This window comes from Marmota flaviventris, chromosome 19 (assembly GCF_047511675.1).
Source record: "Marmota flaviventris isolate mMarFla1 chromosome 19, mMarFla1.hap1, whole genome shotgun sequence".
NCBI lineage: Eukaryota > Metazoa > Chordata > Mammalia > Rodentia > Sciuridae > Marmota > Marmota flaviventris.
In genome coordinates, this window is record NC_092516.1 from 27,264,695 (window position 1) to 27,286,819 (window position 22,125).

Below are 22,125 nucleotides of genomic sequence, written 5' to 3' on the forward strand. Positions count from 1 at the left end.
GCTTCTCCGGACCCACAGAGCAGCTTCAAGTGCAAACCCAGCCAGAAGCCTGGGGTCTTTGGTCTGTCTGGCAGCCTTGGGGGTCCTGGCCCTGGCTGTCCCGTCGGTGCTCCTCTGTCCACTCCCACCCAGGTTCCCCTCTTCCCAAGTCCTCCAGGACTCCTGAGCCCCGGCTCCTGCGAGGCAGCCAGGCTGGGCTGGCACCGAGTCCTGGCCCACGGTGCCCAGAACCGAGGGAGGCTCCGGGGGTGCCCAGGAAGCCGCGGGGAGAAGCAGACAGCGCAGGGTGCTACACCTCGGTCACAAGCTTTATTGTCCCGAGCACAGAGGCGCCACACTTCCACAATTCCACTGGGAGGGGGGCGGGGAGGCTGAGGGGCGTGGCCGGGCCACACTGGGGCCACCAGGGGAGGCCGGGGCTCCCGGGTGGCTTCTCGCACACCTGCTACCTGCAGCCCCCGGCCCTGGTCCCTCGGGTCCCTGCTGCGGCAGAGCTGCCTGGTTTCGCAGGACGGGTGCATTGGCCCGGATCAGCCGGAAGCATCGCATGGAGGCGGCTGTCGCTGCTACGCGCGAGAAGCTGCGGGGCGTCAGGAGAGGACACCGGGAGGGGACGCCGGGCCATCGCCCTGCGGGCTGGGCTGCGTTGGGGCAAGAACGGGGGTGGCCCTGCCGGGACCTGTGTGCTCGCAAGGGCGCCGGGGCTGTCCCTGGGCCTCGCGCGCCAGGTCTGCGCGTTGTCCTCCGCGCGGGCTGGGCACAGGGCAGCAGCCACCAGGGCTGTCACCAGGACAGGCGGGCACGGCCGGGCAGCAGGCAACTCGGGAGGCTGAAGGGGCAGCCGTCGCACTCTGAGGCGCCTGCGAGGGACACACGCCCCTGACCGTGGATACAAGTGCCCTCGGGGCAGCCCTGCCATCCTGGAGCCCGGGCATGTGCCTCTGCTGGCCGAGTGTGGCCAGCTGACAATGCCCGGCCACGTGGCGGAGTGTGGTGCGCTCCAGGGCGCAGAGGGCACACCCGGGAGGCCCGGTCCAAACAGCTGGGCGCCAGGGACGTGTGTTCCGACCCTGTCAGGGCAGGCCTGGCTTACAGGAGGTCCCTGTGGGCGCGGAGGGGCCGCAAGCATTCCCAGTACTGCAGCTGGTAGCCTTGCTGAGCGTCTGTGGGCAGCAGCTGGGGGCACATGTTGGTGAGGTTCTCGGGGAGGAAGGACCCTGTCCCAACACCTTGAACCTGGGCCCTGCTGGGCAGAAGGCGGGGAACCGGTACCACTGTGTGAAGGCGGTGCTGGGCGTAGGGACAAGAAGCCCCAGGTCCAGCCTTGGCCTAGAAGGGGGCAGAAAAGGGTCCTGCACCGGCTCCTGGAGACCAGGTGTCCCTCCTCGGTGCCCTCAAGGAGAAGCTGGGCCCTGCTCTGGCCCCAGGAAAAGGGCAGGAAGCACCCAGGGCACCCAGAGGGGCCTTAGGCAAGCTCGCCCTGCGGGGAGCAGCCCGGCCCAGTCACCGGGCCTCCTAACCAAACTCCCGATGCCGCCGGGCAGTGCCACTCCACGGAAGGCGGCTGGAGGAGCCTCCGGGCCCGGCGGGGTTCGGGCGGGGGATTGTCCACGGCTGAGTCTGGCATTGGTACAAACACTGTCTTGTCTCCAAGTTGACAGTCCTGACCCTGCTGGGAGGGGATGCCACCCTGTAGCCTGGCAGGGCTCTGGCGTACACTGGGCTGCTCCACCGTGTCCCTCAGTGTCAGTGCTTGTCCTAGAGGAAGCAAAGGTTTGATCAGTGAATCTTCAAGACCTTTGAGGGATACGCAGGTAGCAAGAGGGTCAGAAAGAAAAGGGGGCGGGGCAGGGCAGGAGAGTGTGCTGGGTAGGGAACAGCATGTGCCAAGACCCTGAGTTAGAAGAAGCCTGGGTTTTATAAGGAGCCCTAAGGCCTATGTGGAGCTGGACTGCAAGAAACGTAAGCCGGAGACTCCAAGCCTGAGTTTCTTTTTTTTTGGTCCTGGGGATTGAACCCACGATGCTTAGCCACCAAGCCATAGCCCAGTTCTTCTAATTTTGCAACAGGGTCTCACTAAGTTGCGCAGGCGGGCCTCAGCCTTGCAATCTTCCTGCCTCAGCCTCCTGAGCCACTGGGATTACAGGCGTGTGCCACTGAACCTGGCTCAGTTTCTTAATCTGACCCCTGAGCCTTGCAGGGGTCCTGAGAGGACAAAGCCTTCGGAGGTGTAGACATCAACTCCAGGGCCCTGGTTGCCAAGGCAACAAGCCGACCCAGCCCTGCCTCTGCGCTGGCCTCAGCACCTGACCAGGGCACCGACTCCTGTCCCTCCCACAGGCCAGGACCCCGTAGTCTGCTCCAAAGCTTCTCCTGTGCCTAGTGACCAGCTGTGGTCTGGGGACTCCAGTGTCGGAAGTGAAAAGACAAGGAGCAAGCCCGACCCCTGCCCTGCTTCAGCTGCCCAGGTGACACAGTGGCCAGGGACAGAGCTGCTCCCAGACAGGTTCTTGTGACACTGTGGGCGAACACTGCACTAACCGTGGGGGCATGGAGCGTGGTGGCCACCCAGCACCTCTTAGAAACAACTCTGCCCAGGGTGGGGCGCAGTGGCACCCGCCTGTGATCCTAGCTGCTCAGGAGACTGAGGTAGGAGGATTGAGAATTTAAGACCAGCCTCAGCAAATCAGCAAGGCCCTTAGCAAGTCGGGGAGGCCCTGTCTCAAAATAAAAAATGAAAAGGGCTGGGGTGTGGCTCAGTGGCACAGCGCCCTGGCTTCAATCCCTACACCAAACCCAAGACCAAGCAAAATAAAAAACAGAAAAGGGCAGAGGGTGTTCTGTAAGACATCAATGACATAAAGATCAAAGAGAAATGGAGGAAGCGTCCAGACCGAGGAGGCCAAGGAGACAGGACACTGAGGGCAGGAAGCCGGCTTCCGGCTCGGCGGGACCCTGCGCTGGGAGGAAAGGGCACAGCCAACCCCTGCTCCTGGGGACATCAACACGGGAGCGCAGAGCCCCAGGAAGACCAGGTGTGGACAGTGGCGTGGCGACCGGACCTGGGGCTACTGTCCTTTACAAAACCTGGCCCTTTTCTCAGGACTTGTGAGGCAAGTGTTCGGCCAAAGTTTCAGAAAAGTTACATTGTCTGATGTCACCCAGGCGGAGAGCGGGAGGAAGGGAAAGCAGGCGGTTCCCAGGCCATGTCCATGCTGGCCCCGCTCTGTCAGGTTTCAAATTCTTTCAAAATAAGTGAGCACACGCTGGCCCGGCCCTGCCTCTGCGCCCAGCATGCCAGCGAGCCCGTGGCGGAGGGAGGTTGGGCTCAGGCAGGTCCCCAGGAGGAGGGACGGATGAGCAGAACCACAGGCTCCTGGCGCCTCTGAGGACACCACCACTGAACTACTGACTGTCCACCAGTCGCTCAGGACACGAGCCCAGCTGTCAGCACCAGCTGCATGAAGCCCACCGACCCACATGGGGTCTCGTCACGGTCCTCTTGGGCTTGGAACACCACCCAGCCCTTCGGCACTCCTCCAGGGGGCTGTTTTGAACAGCAAAACCGCCAACAAAAAGCTCAAAATACGGAAATGTGGCACTAAACAGAGCCATGGAAAGGACAAGGTGACCAAAAGATGATCGTGCCTTGGCAACCTCAGGTGGGAGGGTGCACACCAAGTGTTTTATCTTTAATTTTTTTGGTACCACGGATTGAACCCAAGGGCACGCTACCACTGAGCCCATCCCCAGCCCTTTAAAAAAAATCTTTTATTTAGAGACAGGGTCTCGCTGAGTTGCTTAGCAACTCATTAAGTTGCGGAGGCTGGCTTTGAACTTGCCATCCTCCTGCCTCAGCCTCCCGAGCCACTGGGATTACAGGCATGCACCACAGTCCTGGCCTCTATTATCTTTATTTTTTGCGGCACTGGGATGGACCTGGGGCCTGGAGCATGCTAGGCAAACACTCTGCCACGGAGCCATACCCCTAGCCCAGGTCAGTTTGTCCTCTCTGCGCATGACTGGGAGGGACCCCACGTGCCAAGAGCACTGACTGTGGGATCACAAACACACCTTAGCAAACAGGCGCATCTGCAAACAGGGAATCTTCAAATAAGAAGGTGGACTGTGTAAGCACACACACGTCCGTGCACACACACAAATGCTGAGCTTGGGCCGGGTGCAGTGGGGCACCCCTGTAATCCCAGCGGCTCAGGAGGCTGAGGCAGGACCATGGGTTCAAGACCAGCCTCAGCAATTTAGCAAGGCCCTAAGCAACTCAGTGAGACCCAGTCTCTAAATATAAAAAAGGGGCTGTGGATATGGCTCAGTGGTTAAGTCCCCTGGGTTCAATCCCCAGTACAAAAAAAAAAAAAAGCTTGGTCCCCTTGGTCCCTGCCCCCAGAAGGCCTACTGGTCGTATATTATTATTTATACACTTGTTGGTTTCTTCCAGAAAGTCCCCCAGAGGTGTGTATCACTTTGCAATAAGCACTTTTTTGTAAAAAGGAAATAAGACTCCCAAAGCAGGGGGACCCAGTTAGCAGCAGGGGGACCCAGTTAGCAACAGGGGCCTGTGCCCTCCCTGAATGCCTGTTCCCCCACAAAGCATGCTTGTCCCGTGTGTTCTGGTGGCTTCCAGGGATTCTACCCCAGGCCTGCGTGCGTAGAGGTGCCAGGCGCCCTTACCTCTGGTTTCTGGCCTTTGTCCTGCTGGTGGAGGCCGTTGGCAGAACCGGAATTGCTGAGGGTCTGCAAGAGGCGCGGGGCTGAGCAGGGGCGCCCGGCCGCAGTCCCAGGCGCACCCACCAGGTGGCGCGCTGTCGCCGGCCTAGACCCCGGCGGGACCCCGAGCCCAGCTCCCGCCCGGCCGCCCCCGCCCCTCCCCCGGGCCGCCGCCGCGCCCCGCACCCCACACCTGCGCCTTCTCGGGGCAGCTCCTCATGGCTTCCATCAGCTTCTCCACCTGCTGGGCCTGGTCCAGTGCGTCCCGCAGCGCGTCCTCCGTGCTCACCAACTGGTGCTGCAGCCGCAGCAGCTCGGGCGCCGAGGCGGGGTCGATGAGCGAGTAGCGCCTCTGCTCCGACAGCGCCTTGTCCTTGTCCTGCAGCGGGAGGGCATGAGTGGGTGCAGCAGGGGACTCTCCCCCTCACCCCTGGGTGCAGGTCTGGGCGGTGCCCATGTCCCTCGGGTGCCCTTCCTCCCTCTGGTCCCCGGCCCCAGTTCCCAGCTCTGACACACGCTCCACCTTCTCTGGGGCCCCAACTCCAGCGCACCCCGTCCTTCCCTTCCACCTGACCCCCGGCACTGACCACGGGACCCTGGCCTCTTCTCATCGGCCCATGTGACCCATGCCTCCCCACTGTGACCTCCATCACTCTCAGCTTCCACCACCAAGGTCCGCCCAGATGCACCCACAGGAGGCCAGGATGCTCTCAACCTCTGGCCATGCCCGCTCTGTTCGCAGGCTTCTAGCCACCCATCAGGTCCTTCCCTGCTGGGCACAGTGCAGGGTGATGACAGGAGGCTGCCCTGGAGTGGGGGCGCCAGTGTGCCTGGGCCCCGGGAGGCGAGTCTGTGCTCAGCACGCCACCTGCCACATGGCCGTGTGTGTGTGTGTGTGTGTGTGTGTGTGTGTGTATGTGTGTGAAGGGGGGGGGGATTCCCCAGGCCACGTCTACCCAAGGTGTCTACCCAAGGTGGTGGGCCCGAGGGTGAGGGGTGGGCTGGTCTCCTATATCCCTCAGGGACTCAGAGCCAGGAGGACCACTGAAGGCTGCTGGTCAGACATGGTGGGACTTGAAGGTGGGCAGGGTGGCTGGACCTAGGGCTGCCCATGCTGACGCCATCAGGTGGTGCCAGAGGGCTGTGGCCGGCTCCCAGCTGTGGGTGGCTATGCCTGACCCTCCTTTCTTCAAGCCTGAGAAGCCCCAGGGCTGGGTCCCCTTTTCTTCCATCTCCCCTACAGTGTGGCAGAGCCCCGGTGGCTGGAGGGCATGAGGGGCTTCAGATCAGCTGCCCTGTCAGAAGCTTGTCCTCCAGACCCCACCAGGGGACTGACCACAGGCTTGTCAGGTGTTGACCATGGGGGTGGGCATGGTTCTACCCTGGGCTGTCCCACCCCCCACATGGGGACTCGGTTGAGGCCAGGTTCCCCTTGGTGCACATGGATGTGACAGTTTGGATGTGAGCATGCAGTTTGGCTAAAGCGTCTGTGTTAAAATAGCCGTGTTGTGACAGCTGGGACCTAGCCAGTCCCTCCAGGTTTTCTGGGACTTGCTGGGTGGGGACTGTGGCTGGGGGAGATGGGTCACTGGGGGCTGCCCAGGAGGGCTCCCTTCCCAATCTGCTCCCTGGCTGCTGGGAGCAGGGCAGCGCTGCCCCTCCGCGCCCTCCCGCCGTGATGCTCTGCCTCCCTGGGCCCCAGCCCTGGAGCAGGCCAGCGGTGGACGAAGACCTCCGAAACCAGGAGCCCCAGGTCAACTCTTCCTCCTCGAGGCTGACCCTGTCAGGTGTTCTGGTCACAGAGATGAAAAGCTGACCAGACAACGAGAAGGAATCTCAGGGCCCCAGAAGCCCTCGGCTGAAGGAGACTGAGGCCGCCTCTCCTTCTGAGATGGGCGTGTGTGCGTGGATCCTCAGGGCAGGATCCTCAGCAAGGAGCTCTGGTTCCAGGCTGATTACCTCCCTGCACGGGGAGCTCACCACCTCTGCCAGCCCTGGGCCTCTTCACAGGTCAGATGCACCCAGCCAGGTGCAAGGTCTCCTATAGGGGCTGCCCAGTCCCTCCACAGGCCCTGCTGCTGACCCTGCCTGTGACTTTCCAAACCTCACTGTGACTTTTTTAAACCTCACCAGAGGTCACCAGGCTCCACAGCCCGGCAGCAGGGCAGCCCTACCCCACCCTGCTGCCCGCTGTGCCCACGTACCAGCCCGGTCAGCTTCTCACGAAGGCCCCGGATGTCCTCCTTGAGTTTCTGCTCCTTGATCCGCCACTCAGCCTTGTGCACCTCGCGGCTCAGGTCCCTCTCGGGCCCCGGGGAGTGGCGGCTGGCCTCCAGCAGCAGCACCCGCAGCTCGTTTAGGCTCCTGGGCGGGGTGAGAGCACAGAGCAGTCGTCAGCTCCCCCTCTGCCATGGGCTGAGCGCTGGAGACCCACCACCCTTGGGGGCACCAGCTGCATGGGGGCCAGGACCTGGGCATGGCAAGGTCAAGAGGACTTGGCCATTCCTGCAATGTTTTTTTTTTTTTTTTTTTTTTTTAAAGAGAGAGAATTTTTTTTAATATTTATTTTTTAGTTTTCAGCGGACACAACATCTTTGCTTGTATGTGGTGCTGAGGATCGAACCAGGGCCGCATGCATGCCAGGCGAGCACGCTACCGCTTGAGCCACATCCCCAGCCCCTCCTGCAATGTTTTAAAAGTTACTTTTGAAATCGTTTTGTAGTAGATGGACACATAACCTGTATTTCACTTATTTATGTGGTGCTGAGGATGGAACCCAGTGCCCCACACATGTGAGGCAAGGGTTTTGCCACTGAGCCCCAGCCCCCACCCTAAGTTATTTTGAAAAAGCAAGTGAGAGACAGAGAGAGAGAGAGAGAGAGAGAGAGAGAGAGAGAGAAAGGTCTGGGGTGTGGCTCAGGGGTGGGCAGCTTGTCCAGTATGCATGAGGCTCTAGGCTCCAACCCAGCACAGGGGAGGGGGAGAGGGAGGGGGAGGGGAGGGGAGGGGGAGAGGGAGGGGGAGGGGGGGGGAGGGGGAGAGGGAGAGGGAGAGAGAGAGGGAGAGGGAGGGGGAGGGGGAGAGGGAGAGGGAGAGGGAAGGGGAGAGGGAGGGGAAGGGGAAAGGGAGGGGAAGAGGAGAGGGAGGGGGAGGGGAGAGGGGGAGGGAGGGGGAGGGGAGAGGGGGAGGGAGGGGGAGGGGAAGGGAGAGAAAGGGAACATATTTAAGTTAAAAAAAATTAGAAAGTTAAACATTCATTTCTGAGAAGATCCCAGGTGGCAGGGTGTTTTAAATGCCTGATGTCAAATAAGCTTAATACTCCATGTCAACGCTTCGTCAACTAGCAGGAGCTGCTTGGCATACTTGGGGGGGGGTTCCCAGGCCACACAGGGGTTCTGCAGACAAGTGCAGTGATGGATCAGCAATGCCTGCCACAGGCAGTGCCAACTCCCCAGCCCTTTCCCTTGTAGCCACGGATGAGCAGTGCCCGCCATAGGTCAGGATGCCGATGCCCTCCTGAGCCTGCTCCCTCGCCTGCATATACCAGGGAGGGGGGGACTCCATTACTGGTTAGCCACGTGTAGTTAAGAACAAAGCAGAAGCAGCAGGCACTGCCCCTTTCCCTTCCCTCCTCCTTTCCTCTGAATGTGATGGCTGGAGCTTCAGCTGCCACACTGCACTATGAGAGATAGATGAGGTGAACTGTAAATGTGTTGGCACTGAGTTCTTTTTTGGGGAGGGACTGAACCCAGGGGTGCTCTACCATTGAGCTTCATCCTCAGCCCCCCCTTTTTTGGGTGCCAGGGATTAAACTCAGGGGCATTCAACCACAGAGCCACATCCTCCCAGCCCTATTTTGTATTTTATTTAGAGACAGTGTCTTACTGAGTTGCCTCATCATTGCTGAGGCTGGCTTTGAACTCGTGATTCTCCGGTCTCAGCATGTGCCACTGTACCCAGCCATCGTCAGCCCCTTCTTAATTTTTTTTTTTTTGATACAGGGTCTCCCTAAATTGCTGAAGCTGGCCTTAAACGTGGGCCCTCCTGCCTCATTCTCCTGAGTTGCTGGATTACAGGCGTGGGCAGCACTGACATCTTGAGCTCCTAAACCAATTGCCAGTCACAGCCACCTCCAGATTTCTTGTTATATGAGGAAGGAAAAACTCTCCCAGTCCAATCTGCTGCTCGCTGGATGGTGCATCACAGTGGCCAAAGCAGCCTGATCTTTGCCACATCTGAAGCACCACAGGGGTGTGGAGGAGCCCTCTGTGGCCTCTAGCGATCAAGAAAGGTTTCGCTGGGCGCACACCTGGGATTCAAGCAGCTCAGGAGGCTGAGGCACAAGGATCGCAAGTTCAAAGCCAGCCCTAGCAACCTAGTGAGGCCCTGAGCAACTCAGTGAGACCCTGCCTCAAAATAAAATTAAAAGGGCTGGGGTGTGGCTCCATGGTTAAGCACCCCTGGGTTCAATCTCTGGTACTGAAAGAAAAAGGGGCTTCAGAAAAGCGTTGGAGTCTGACTGGAGCCTCGGGGACTGCCTAGCCTTCATGAAATGACCCAAAGGAAGGAGGCTTTCCAGAAGGCTGTACTCGGTGCGGGGTGAGGCCAGGGAGGAAAACCCCAACCCTGACCGAGCTGAGGCGGGTCAGCTTTTGAGAGTCCCTGGGCTCCACCCCTGGCATTATAAAAACATCCCCCAAACAAAATCCCCCAACGGAGCAATGATACAACGGGTTAAAAACTCCAAGGAGCTCTACTGGGACTCAGGGGCAGGGAGCGTCCCCGTGGCCTGGACAGTCCAGGAAGACTCCTCGGAGAGGTGCCAGGGCTGGGCACCCGGCCTGACATCTCCAGGAGGACAGAGGGGAGGGGAGCGGCGCACCGCGGCCCCGAGAGGGCTGCCGCCTGCAGAGGGCGCTGTCGCTCCGCGCGTTTCTGTGCTCAGGCGCCGCCCGTCCGCGCAGCAGCCCCGCGGGAGGAGTCAGCATCCTACAGAGGATGCTTGTGGCTCCTCCGAGAAAGCAGAGGCTGACGGCTGCAGAATCCCACCCATGAAAGTAACAAAGGCGGTGGGGTGGGAACAGATCTGTCAGCCGGGCGTCCGCAGGCCTCCCAATTTCAAAGGGAATCTGGGGCAATCGGATTTTATAGGACATCTTCTGGTTTCTTAGGTGCTAATCTAGTTATTCACTAAAAAAAAAAATCAAGCCCAGCGATTCTCAAAGTATAGTCTGGGGAACCCCAAGGGGATCTCCAAGGCCAAAACTATTTTCATAATAAAAACAGAACTATTTTCATTGTCACTGAGCATACCATGGGTTTTCCCAGAGCTACAGGGCAAGCTGGTGATCGTCTGGAAAAAATATTATAAATACTCCAAATACATATGTCAGGGCAGATTTTCATTAATCTACTTCAGCAGAAACGACCAACTGCAAAGAACAAATGTAGAAGATATCAGAATCTGGCTGTCTTCCTCCAAGACACTTGCAAAATCACGAGAAGACCCCAACCTGCTCAGTGAACATTTTGTGTGTGTGTGTATGTGTGTGTGTTTTGGAAATATTTATTTTTTTACCAGAAGCATTTTCATATTACATGCTGTTGGTTTATCATGCAATGGATTAAGAAATATCTTTAGCCTGAGAGGTGGCACATGCCTGTAACCCCAGTGGCTTGGAAGGCTGAGACAGGAGGATCCTGAGTTCAAAGCCAGCCTCAGCAAAAGGGAGGTGTTAAGCAACTCAGTGAGACCCTGTCTCTAAATCGAATACCAAATAGGGCTGGGGATGTGGCTCCATGGTTGAGTGTCCCTGAGCTCAATCCCTGGTACCAAAAATAATAATAATGTTAATAATAATAACCGTTAGCCTGCGTGGTGGTGCACATCCCAGTGGCTCAGGAGGGAGGCTGAAGTAGGAGAATTGCAAGTTCAAGGCCAGCCTCAGCAACTTAACAAGACCCTGCCTCAAAATAAGAACTAAAAAGGGTTGGGGATATGGCTCAGTGGTTAAGTGCCCCTTGGTTCAATCCCTGGTTCAAACAAAACAAAACAAAAAAAAAGAAAAGAAAAAAAATTTAAATTTCTCAGTTTTAATTTCTAATATGGTAAATAGGTAAATAAACAAAAGCTTCTTGGGGCTGGAGTTGTGGCTCAGTGGTAGAGTGCTTGCCTAGCATGCACGAGGCACTGGGTTCGATCCTCAGCATCACATAAATGTAAAATAAAGATATTGTGTCCACCTAAAACTTAAGAATAAATATTAAAAAAAAAAAAGCTTCTTGAGGGAAACTTGATTTTTTTTTCTTTTTTGTACTGAGGATTCAACCCCGGGGGCGCTGAACCACATCTCCAGCCCTTTTTATATTTTATTTAGAGACCGGGTCTTGCTAAGTTGCTGAGGCTGGCTTTGAACTTGAGATCCTCCTGCCTCAGCTTCCCGAGCTGCTGGGAATACAGGCGTGCCCCACACGCCTGGTGCCAAATTGGTGATTTTTAAGAGTTTAAAAGGGTCCCTGAGAACAAAAAGTGGGGGCGCTCATCATTCCTAAGCTAAGCGTGGAGATCTGCGTTGAGAAGGGTTCTGAGGCTTCGTGGTGCCAGCAGCTCTGGTGACCAGCCTCCTGCCCGCGGGCCATCCCTCCTTGCCTCTAGAGAAGACTGGTGAACGCAGGGTGGAGCGAGGGACAGGCCAGAGGATGGTCACCAGCAGGAAGGCGGCAGACTCACCGCTCCTTGCGCAGCAGCTCCTGGCTGATGAGGACCAGCTGGCCCGAGGCGTCGTGGGTCTTCCGGGACAGGGCCTCCAGCTCGGCCTCCAGACGCCGCTTCTCCTTTAGGACGGCATCCATCTTCTTCTCCCCCGACTTACACTTGTTCTCCAGCGCTGGGGGCGGCCGGCAGGGAAAGGAGGCAGAGGGTTGGGATGGCCTGGGAACGCCCCCAGGGCCCCGGCTGGGCACGGAGCTGGCCTTCCCAGGGACACGCTCCACCAAGGTGAGTCAAAAACTCAGGGGTCTCTGTGGCCCTAGAGAAGCAGGCGGCAAGGGGCCCAGGAGGAGCGACACCAAGCAGACCAAACCCCAAAGCACAGCAGCCCGGGCCTGGGGCGGGGGCAGCGGGCCACCCTCCCAAGAGGACATGGCTATGGCCACTGCTGGGACAAGGAGAGGCTGCCTTGGCCCTGGCCTGCAGGAGTCTGAGGTCCACTGACCTTTGCCGGGACCCATTAGGCCATGTGAGCGTGACGGGGACTGGAGAGAAGAGGGGGTGGGAACCATTTCCCAGGAGGGGCGCCGTCACAGGGCCACCACCACCACTGGCGTTCTGGTGGACGAGAAGCAGGGCCAGCTTGTCACGCAAATCACCCATCCAGTCCCCCGCCTCTCCCCAGGTGCCCCGTGCGCCTGGCTCTTGGCCACAGCCTGCGTCCTTTCCCCCAACTGGGACTACTCCTGAAATTTCTATCGAGGGTGACACTGAATCCAGGTGACTGTGAGAAGCCCGAGGCCTCAAGACCAGAGAGAGAGAACTCGGGCAGGACTCGGGACAGAGGGCTGGCTCTGGGGACAGAAGCCATCTGCGGGTCCCGGATTCTACTTCTTGCCCACTTGCTGTTGCCCAGGGGCCTGTCCAGGGAGGGGGAACTGGCCCCACTGCTACCTTCTCAGCCCAGAGTGTGGGGACACCAGCCAGCCACCACCCACTGCATGCTCCAGAGCCTGCGGCTCGCACAGCCCCAGGGAAGCCCGCGTCTGCCCTGTGGGAGGAGACTTACCACTTACTTGGGCCCTGAGCACCTCGGTCTGGGACGTCAAGGCTGCCACTTCTTTGTCCCTCTTGTTCAGCTTGTCCTGCAGGCCTAGGGACAGACAAGACGCCATCAAAGCTCCCGAGCCAACGGTGCGGGCCAGTGGGCAGTCCTCCCACAGGGATCCAAAAGCAAGGGTCCAAATCCTCCTAAGAGCGGCCCTTTCTCTAAGAAGCCCACCCCGAGGAAGAGGGTCCCACACTGTGGTCCTGGGCAACTGGACTCTCCTCAGGAAACCCAAAACAGCGGCTGGTCAGCGGTCATGAGGATGCCACACTGGCCAGCTTGGAAGCCACCAGGTAGGTGCTCGGAAATAGTGTGACTCTCCCTGATTCCACAATCACTGGGCAAAATAAAGGCGAGCAGAGCCGAGAGGCCTGGTCCCACCGGCCCAGCCGCCACTCACCCTCCACAGTCTCCTTCATCCGGATTTTCTCCTCTGAAAGGTCATTGGACTCGATCATCTGAAAGGAGAGGCCTGTAAGGGGCGCCCTGGCCGCCACCTTAGCCGCTGGATGTCTGCAGGCCTCGCCCCTCGACAGGCGGCCCAAGGGAGGGATGAGCGCCTGAGCAGGGCCCAGGCAGCAGACTCCTGGGTCCCACCTCTCCGGAGACGCCTCTGTGGGAACACCGAGGACCCTGTCCTCTGTTGGGAACATCTGCATTGGACAGACGTCTTTCTCCCTGGGACACCTAGAGATCTGTCCTGGGCACCTGCTGCCAGCACCTCTGCCAGAGTCAGTGTGGCTAGGCTTGGTCTCCCACCCGTAAAACAAGCAAGCCCTGAGAGCCCTGGGCACCATGTGCCACATGCCCAGGGCCAGCTCTTGGAGGGGTGACAGTGCATGTCCATTCCTTCCTCTCTAATGCTTCTGTTTAGTAATAAACTCAGAAGCCAAAGAAGAAAAAATTGATTAAAGAAAAAAACCCATCAACTTGACAAATACTGCCATAGGTCAGAAGACACCCACAGGCTGCCCGTCACCTGCTCCCACTGGATGTCCTAGGCCAGAAGGCCAGAGTCTAAGACTGCAGATGAGTTATCACAGGGTGGGGCAGGCAGTCACCTCCCTTACCCTGCCTCTCATTCTTCTCTTCATACATCCTAAGCCCCATTCTAGTCTCCATGAGTTGTGATTGACTAAGACCCCTTGATCTTTGTTTGTTTTGAGTACTGGGGATTGAACTCAGGGGCACTCAACCACTGAGCCACACATCCCCAGCCTATTTTGTATTTTTATTTTAGAGACAGGGTCTCCCTGATTGCGTAGCGCCTCCCTTTTGCTGAGGCTGACTTTGAACTCACAATTCTCCTGTCTCAGCTTCCTGAGCCACTGAATTACAGGTGTGTGTCACGGAGCCCGGCCAGCTCCCTTGAGTTTAATGCATAAACATTTCAGTCAAGATGAGGCACACACTAAAAGGATAATTTTTTTTTAAATTCCTGTCCACACTTATAATGAGACCAAAAAGAAAAACAAATCCAGTTGTCTCTGGACCTAAAATTCTTTTGTTTTTGGTACTGGGGATTGAACCCAGGGGAACTTAACCCCTGAGCCACATCCCTAGCACTGTTTTGTATTTTATTCAGAGACAGGGTCTCACTGAGTTGCTTATAAATTGCTGAGGCTGGCTTTGAACTCGAGATCCCCCGGCCTCAACCTTCAGGGCTGCTGGGATCACAGATGTGCGCTACTGGGCCTGGCTAAAACCTAAACTTCTGAATCTTGGGGCACACGGCGTCCAGATGGGAGGATCTTTCCTGAGGCTGCCACCCTCTCTGCAGCCAGGAGCCACCGTGACTGAGGGGTTTGGGGCAAGAGGCAGGGCATCCTCAGCCTGTCCTCCAGCTCTGAGGGACCACAACAGCCAAAACCTCCCTGCAAGGGGATCCAGGTCAGGGGTTGCGGGCTCTGTCCACCTGCCCCAAGTGGCCCATCTGGCCCATGCACCCATCAGCTAGCCAGAGCTGCCGCCTCCTCTTCCCCCCAGGGTCCTGGGAGAGCAACTGCTCGAAATGGTCCCTCCTGGGAGAAAGGGGCAGGGAGGCCCTGCAGGGGACGGCAAGGCACCAGCAGGAAGGTCTCCTCTGACAGGAGAAGGAAGCCGCACTTGGGCTGCAGAAAACTGATCCCAATGCTTAATTCTCAGAAAGCTCGAGCTCCCCCAGGGATGGGGAGCCGGCACCCCAGTCAGCTCTACTGCCCTCGGGGTCTGGCATCTCCACCACGGCCGGGCAGGGCACCTGGGAAGGGGACTCGCTCTTGAGCCACTGCTCACCGTGATGGGAGCAATGCTGACCTCTGGGGAGTTAGGGTGAAATGGGACAATTCAGGGCCCAGCACGGAGGTGCCCAGAGGCACTCAGAGGCTCTTGCAGCCCTGCTGGGGTAGACAGAGTCCCCCCATGGTCCCTAGGTACTGTGCCAGGCTCAGTGGCAGGGGAAGGGCCAGACATTTAGGGGATTTCTAAAATTGAATATTGGTGCAGTGGCCTAAGGCCACCACTCTCCAGCCTCAGACCCCACCTCAGGGCCCCTGCACTGGAACAGTGGCTGGTCACTGTGGCTGAGTCTCTTCAGGGCAACCCCCTGCACCCTGTGGGTGCTTGCTGGGCTGGGGGCCCCCCGCGGGTGCACCTGCCCTGGGCACTGTGCTGTGGGCGTAGGGGCACCTCGATGAGAAACCAGTGGCCCCCAAGCCTCTCTCCAGCCTGCTCTGAGGGGGCCCCGTGGGTTCAGCCCAGCCACTGGCATCCCACCGTCCCCTCCTCTGAGCCAGGTGCCCGCGATCCCCTTGGGCACGCGCCCGGGAAGGAGCACGCTCTCTATGGACCCGCCCAGCCGCGCCTACGTGGGTGTGCTGGGCCGCGCACAGGGACTCCACGGCCTGCAGCCGGTTCTCAGCCACCAGCAGCTTCTCCCGCAGCCGCTCGGCCTCCTGCTTGCTCTGCGCCTCTGCCCGCTGCAGCAGCTCGTGGTCCAGCATCTTCTTCTCGGCCAGGGAGATCTGCTCCTTGAGGAACTCGATGGCCTGCGCCTGCCCGCGGTACTCGGCGTCCAGCCTCTCCAGCTCCTGCACGCGCAGCTGGGCATCGCGGCACTGGTCCTGTGCCTCCTGCAGCTCCAGCCGGTGCTGGCCGGCCTGTGCCTCCAGCTGCGCCCGCCAGTGCTGCTGCAGCCCGGCCAGCTCCTCCTGGGCCTCCTGCAGCCGCTGGCGCAGGCCCTCCTTCTCCTTCACGTGCACGGCTGTCTCCAGGTCGTGCTTGGCCCGCAGGTTGCCCAGCTCCAGCTGGTGCTCCATCTTGATCCCCTCCATCACCGCCTTCAGCTCGCCGAGCTCCTTCTGCTGCGCCCCGGGGCCCGAGTTGAGCGTGGCCTTGAGGTCCTCCAGGGACTTCTGGTGGTCGGAGGCCAGCGAGTCCAGCTTGGATTTCCAGTTGTCCATGAGCCCCATGTTCTCGCTGGTGGCCTGCTGGACCTTGTCCTTGAGGTCGGCCACCTCCTGTGCGTACCGTTCGTTGGCAGCTCGGAGCTTCTCCACCTCGGCCTGATAGGCCTTTAGGGCCTTCTCGTACTTGTCACGCAGCAGGCCACTCTCCCGCTGGCGCTCCTTGCTGGCCGACAGCAGCCGTTCCCGCAGGCGCAGAGTCTCGGCAGCCTCGGGGTGGTCAGGGGGTGGGGGCCCTGAGTGCAGGAGGCACTGCTGGAGCTCCTGGATCTCGCCGCATCGGAGGGTCAGCTCCTCCTCCAGCTGCAGCACCCGGGACTTCTCGGCCACTGTGGTCAGCTACCGGGAGAGAGGGAGATGGGTCAGAGGGCTGGAACAGCAGGAGAGGGGAAGTGGCCCACTCCCACCTGGTGCTGGCTGTACCCCAACCATGAGGTCAGCCGCATGATGGGGGTGCCCCTGATGCCCAACCGGCTTGGGACAAACTGGTGGGTAAGAGGAACCACTTCTTTAAGGTGACAGCTTTGTTGATCTAAGGTCACCACTTTTAAATTTTTTGGTGGGATTGTACACTGAATCCAGGGGTACTTTTCCACTGAGTCACATCCCTAGTCCTTTTTTTTCCCCTAAATTTTGAGACAGGGTCTCCCCAAGTTGCTTAGGGCAAGTTGCTGAAGCTGGCCTGGAACTTGTGATCCTCCTGCCTCAGCCTCCTGAGTCTCCAGGATTACAGGCGTGTACCACTGCACAAGTTACTAATGTTATTTTTAAAGGGCAGAGACCAGAGGCCAGAGGCCAGAGTGAGTTTTGCATTGTCTCACTGGAGAGAGATCAGCTTAGGCCAGAAAGGGTCAACTCACAGAGGGCCTGGCTGAAGATAGTGGTCAAGGGCGGCTGACTTTCAAATCTTCAGCAGAACAGAACTGAGGATTCCAGACCCATCAGGGCTCCACCCTCCAAAACCCTACCTGGTTGCCTCAGATCTGGAGGGTTGGGGATTGCACAGGGGGTTCTACCACTGAGGTACACCGCAGCCTCTTTATTCTTTTAGACAGGGCTTCACTAAGTTGCAGAGGCTGGCCTCCAACTTGTGATCCTTCTGCCTCAGCCACTCAGGAATGGCTAGGATATCAGGTGTGCACCATCACGCAACCTATTTTGAAGATTCAAATCTTTTACAAACTTCAAAGCTTTTGTTCGTGAAGGTCTTTTGGTTCAATAAACCTGTTTTCATTGTGTTAGCTGATGACAAGATCAGGTGCCTCCCGTGGAGGCTCCAACCCGCCCACTATTGCAGGTGGGTTTCTGCACACAGTCTCCCTGCATACGGATGAGCACATGTGGTCACAGGGCCATGGCCAGCGAGTGCCACCAGACACCTGGGACTCTCCAACATCACACAAGAGCACCCATCCAGGGCTGTGCTGTGCCAACCCTCGTGCTGTGCAGAAGGTGTCTTCCTGTCACCGCTGTCGGCTGGGTCGGCCCGAAAAGGGTGCTGGCCTCAGTGTATGCACAGTGGCCATGCATGGGCCAGCCAGGCCTGGAGTGTGACATAGAACCATACCCTGGTGATTCAGGGAACTCGCCTTCCAGTAGCACTTTCCTGGGGCTCCCCGTTGCACCCCCTAGGGACCCACTTCCCCAACGCCCTGTCACTTCTCAGCCCAGCTCCGTCGGGCCAGGCCTTCCTGCCACTGAGGCTAGCAACACGGGGGCCTGCGGCTCCCGGGCCTGACCACATCCAGGAGGCCCATCTCCCAACGTGCCCACACCCTGGGCGAGGCACAGGGTGGCTCACAGGGCCATCCCAGTGGCCTGGGTCCTGAGCCAGGAGATGTCCCCTCCAGTGAGCAGACGTAGCCGTGGAGCCTGAGCACACTTCTAAATCCTCCTTCCCTCGGAAAAAGGGAGCCCAAAGGAGAAGGCAGTGGGACAGCAGCAAGGACAGCAAGGGGCACAACAGAGAAGCCAGGGGCCTCCAGGCGGGGCTGGCGGGCGAGCGGTGGCGGCGGCGGCGTTACCCGGTTGTCCGCTAACTCTCGGAGCAGCCGCTCTGCCTGCGCCTTCTCCAGTAGCAGGCTCTGCTCCAGCTCCCCAATGCGCGCGTGCTCCAGCTGCGTCTGGGTCTGCTCCGCCCGGGGACGGGGGAGGCGGGCGCAGGGGGCGGGGAAGAGGAAGCCGGAGAGAGAGAGGGGGAGAGAGAGAGAGAGGAGGCGTCATCTTCTGTGCACAAGACAGAGCAGGTCGAGGAGCCAGAATTGCTCAGGGATAGAGGCCTGCGGAGCGGGGTGCAGAGCCCCCCCCCAGCAGGGGGCCTGTCTGGGTGGTTTTTGGGTGGGAGAGTTACCCTTGATTGAACCCAGAGGTGCTTAACCACTGAGCCACGTCCCCTGTCCTTTTTATATTTTAGAGACAGGCTCTCCCTAAATTGCTGAGGTTGGCCTTGAACTTTGGATCCTCCTGCCTGTCACCCCTGGGGCCGCCCTGGGATTTTCAGGACTCCAATGTCTGCTCCGGGGAGGGTCCCTCCTTCTCCCTGCTGCCCCTCAGGGAGCCTGTGGGCTGGGACTCATTTTGGGAACAGGGTTGGGCACACAGGAGGCCTTTAGGAGGAGGAGGAAATATGTGGTCCCAGGAGTGACAGGTCCCCAGGCCAGTGCTGACAGAAAGCAGCGGATTGGGCAGATTACAAAGATAAACTCACATGCACCACCCTGGTTCTCCAGCCTGAGCTCTGGGTGGCGCTGGGACGTGCCTCCCACCGCCTGCCTGGTCGCTGACCACCCCCCCCCCCCCCCCCCGGGGTGGGCATGGAGGACGCCTGGTCTCCAGGAAGCACAAGAGCACTTCTGTCCCCACTACACAACACCCGCTTTATCCGCTAACAAAGCCTGGCATTCTCAGGGCGCCACGATGGCATTTGATTGCCCGTGGCGGACCCTGGTGGGGAGGCAGGGAGCGGAGGGCTCTCGCCCTCGGTACCCTGGGGAACCAGTTTGAAAACCAGGCTCATCTCCCAGGAGACAAAAGTAGCACCAAGTCACAGGCGCCTCCACGAAACAGCACGCATGCGCCAACAGCGGAGACCCTCCGCCCGAAACAGCCCTCCATGCTGGTGGGGCTGCGTCCGCAGACCCCACTAGCCCCTAGTTGAAAATAATTTCCTTCCCCCTTTTTTTGGTCCTGGGGAATCTAAGGGTGCCTCACCACTGAGCTGCATCCCCTTTTTTATTGATATATTTTTGTTTTGAGAAAGGGCCTTGCTAAGTTGTGAGCCTGACCTCAAACTTGTGATCCTCCTGAGCTGCTGGGATCACAAGCACACTCCACCAGCCTGATGAGAATATTTCTTACAAACTGAACCTGGGCTGGGTGCGGTGGCGCACACACCTGTAATCCCAGCACTTGGGAGGCTGAGGCGGGAGGGTTGCAAATTCAAGGCCAGCCTCAAAACTTAGCAAGATCCTGTCTCAAAATAAAAACCACAAAAGGCTAGGGACTTGGCTCTGTGGCCAGGGGCCCTGACTCCACTGTCTGGTACCCAAAACAAAACACCCTCAGTCTGTACTGAGCCCATACAGACTTTGTTCCATGTCATCATTCCCCAGGAAGACAACTGTTTACCCAGCATCTGAGTGCCCCTGATGGTTATCTAGAGGTGACTGCAAGGACCTGGCAGGGGATGCAGGGTCTATGCAAATACTGCGCCATTCGCACAAGGGCTGAACATATGACACTCTTAGTGTTTCTGGGGTCCTGGAGCCAGCCACTCCCTGGACACTGAGGGGTGACTGCACTTCCCTTGCAACGCATAAACAGCGATGGAGATGTTCAGACGCCCTGGCTCATCATCTTGTTTTCTGAATTTCCCTCAAGGAATAACAAGAGCCCCATCCAGCTGAATGGTGTCAGTTTGGGAGGGGAGGGGCTGCTCCAGGGAGGGCCAGGGCTCGCAGCCACCAGCGGCTTCAGCAGGGCGGGGTCCAGAGCCAAGACGGCCACATCCCCAAGCGGGCACTGCAACGGTTTAGATGTGTGGTGTCCCCCTGAAGCTCACATGTGGGACAAGGCAAGGTTTGGAGGTGAAGTGAGGGGCTCTGAATTAGTCCCCAGGTGGGGAGTAGCTAGGGGGTACCTGGAGACCGGCGGGGTGTGGCCAGGGGAGGTGGGCACCGGGGACGAGCCTTTGGGGTAGATATTTTGTCTCTCTGCTTCCTAGTCACCACGTGAGCTGCTTTGCTCCCCACACCCTCTGCCAAGATGTCCTGCCTCACCCTGAGCCCCAAGAATGGAGCCGACTGTCTGTGGGCTGGGTCCTCAAAAATCATGAGCCCCCAAATAAACCTTTCCCCTCTCTATTGGCACTGGCAGTCAGCAGGGAAACTCTGACCAGCGCAGGCGCTTGCTGGAGTCCTCAGCTCCTGCACCCGTGCACAGCAGCCAGGGTCTCCTGCAGCGGGAAGGGCAGGCTGCCCGCTGCCCTGCCCCAGCTCAAGTCCTGGCAGAGCTCTGCCAACAGTCCTTCCTCGTTCCCTCAAGCGGCGTCCACCCCACCACCTGGGGACAGCTCTCTGGTAGTCCAGGGTTTGCTTCATGAGTGAGCTAGGAAGGGCCCCTGAAGGACAGAGGCCCAGGGCTTCCCTTGGTCTCCTGTGAATGACAGGCCACTCAGAAGCACCAGGTGCTACCAGAGGGCATCACAGCCGGGGTGACTCACAGCAGACCCCCAGTGCTGTCAGGCCTAAAGCTGTGACATCCAGGGCAAGGCATGGACCCCAAACTTGTTCTCAGCTTGTGACACAGGAAGCCCACCGGAGGACAAACGTGCTCCTCACCACGTCCTGGCCTCAGAGACACAGAGGTGAAAAGCTGGACCAGGTGCCACCCTCGAGGGGCAGAGATCCTGGGGAAGGATGCCAATGATAAATGCAGAGAGAAGGTCATTCTGGGAGAGACCTGGGCAGTGGGCAGAGGGAACCTGGGGTGGGCCTGGGAGAGGAGTCTACTTAAGGCAGGGTGCGGGTCAGGGGCTTCAGAGGACCCAGCACAGGCAGAGGCACGTTAGGGCACACAGGAGCCACCAGGCCTGAGAGACCAGGAGGGGCTGCATCTGAGGGTCTTCTCCCGGCCACTCCAGAGCCTGGCGTTACCTGCAGGTGTGAGCAGGGAAGGGGCAGGACCTGGGGGCCACAGGGAAGCTTTGGTCATAGGGTGAGTGTGATGTGATGGGGTGGGGTGGGGGCTGAAGCTGGATCAGCCACGAGTTGGCACCTGGAGGAGCCGGTGATGGGACCTGGGAGCTCGTGACATTGTCCTCTCTGCTGCTGAACAGCTTTAAAATTTTCCACTATTAAAAATTTTACAAGATATTTTTAAAAAGGCTACGGTGGCTTTGTGTGGGGGAGCAAGGGTAAGGACCGGGGTGGGTGTGGGCTGGTGCTGTATCCCAGGGGGACAGCTGTGGGGACAGAGGTGACCTGGGCACCAAGGTCAAGGCACTTGTTTTGGAGCGATGAGGGGGCAAGAAGATGGGAACGGCTGGGGGTGCTTGGGCAAGGCAGGGACAGGAAGCCAGAGCCTGTGGGGACAGGTCCCCCTGCCCAGAATCTCAGACGGGGCCTTGTTCGGTACAGGGTCTCCGTTCTTGTCATGACTGAGATCAGCTTGGACTGGGGTGGACCCCGAGCCCCAACCCCATGACTGGTGTCCTGGAGGAAGGCCACGCGTCAGTCATGGGAGAGCTGCCAGCAGGACGGGTGGGGGCTGGCCAGGCGCGGGCAGCTGGCAGGCGCCAGGAGGGTGCGCCCAGGCCTTCCACAGCCTCCTTCCGCTGGGGACCAGCCGCGCCCAGCACCGCCAGGTTAGGCTTCTGGCCTCCAGAACTGGGAGGCTGGAGTGGGTGCCGCTTTCAGTCGCTCGGCTGGGGAGATTTGCAGCCCAGGGAATCCTGGTGGCAATGTCACAAGGGCATGCCAGGAGGGCCCCACAGGGACGCTGAGGCCCTGCCTGGACCAGAGGCCAAAGGCCCAAGTCTGCACTCGGAGGTCAGGGGGTGGAAGGCCAGCAAGAAGGCCAGGAAGTGGGAATGGGGACATGGGCTGTCACTGGGGGAGGGGACAGAAGGGGAACCGCTCTCA

At 59.0% G+C, this 22,125-nt stretch overlaps 1 protein-coding gene across 4 annotated transcripts in view; it reads right to left on the bottom strand.

Annotated features, from left to right (window-relative positions):
- Window positions 1-287: 287 nt before the first annotated feature.
- Clip2 (CAP-Gly domain containing linker protein 2) overlaps window positions 288-22,125 on the bottom strand; it is a 57,689-nt gene continuing 35,851 nt past the window's right edge. The window contains exons 9-17 of one of the 4 annotated variants that reach the window (XM_027948412.3): window positions 18,010-18,114; window positions 15,389-16,324; window positions 12,943-13,000; window positions 12,504-12,587; window positions 11,456-11,612; window positions 6,930-7,089; window positions 4,919-5,104; window positions 4,690-4,752; window positions 288-1,758 (exon numbers count right to left, since the gene is read on the bottom strand). In XM_027948412.3, the coding sequence (XP_027804213.2) occupies window positions 1,747-1,758; window positions 4,690-4,752; window positions 4,919-5,104; window positions 6,930-7,089; window positions 11,456-11,612; window positions 12,504-12,587; window positions 12,943-13,000; window positions 15,389-16,324; window positions 18,010-18,114 (1,761 nt within the window). In that variant the 3' untranslated portion in view covers window positions 288-1,746. Of the gene's footprint in view, window positions 1,759-4,689; window positions 4,753-4,918; window positions 5,105-6,929; window positions 7,090-11,455; window positions 11,613-11,939; window positions 12,053-12,503; window positions 12,588-12,942; window positions 13,001-15,388; window positions 16,325-18,009; window positions 18,115-22,125 lie in introns of those variants that run through there. The other 3 variants (XM_071605727.1, XM_027948413.3, XM_027948414.2) reach the window with 3 other exon arrangements.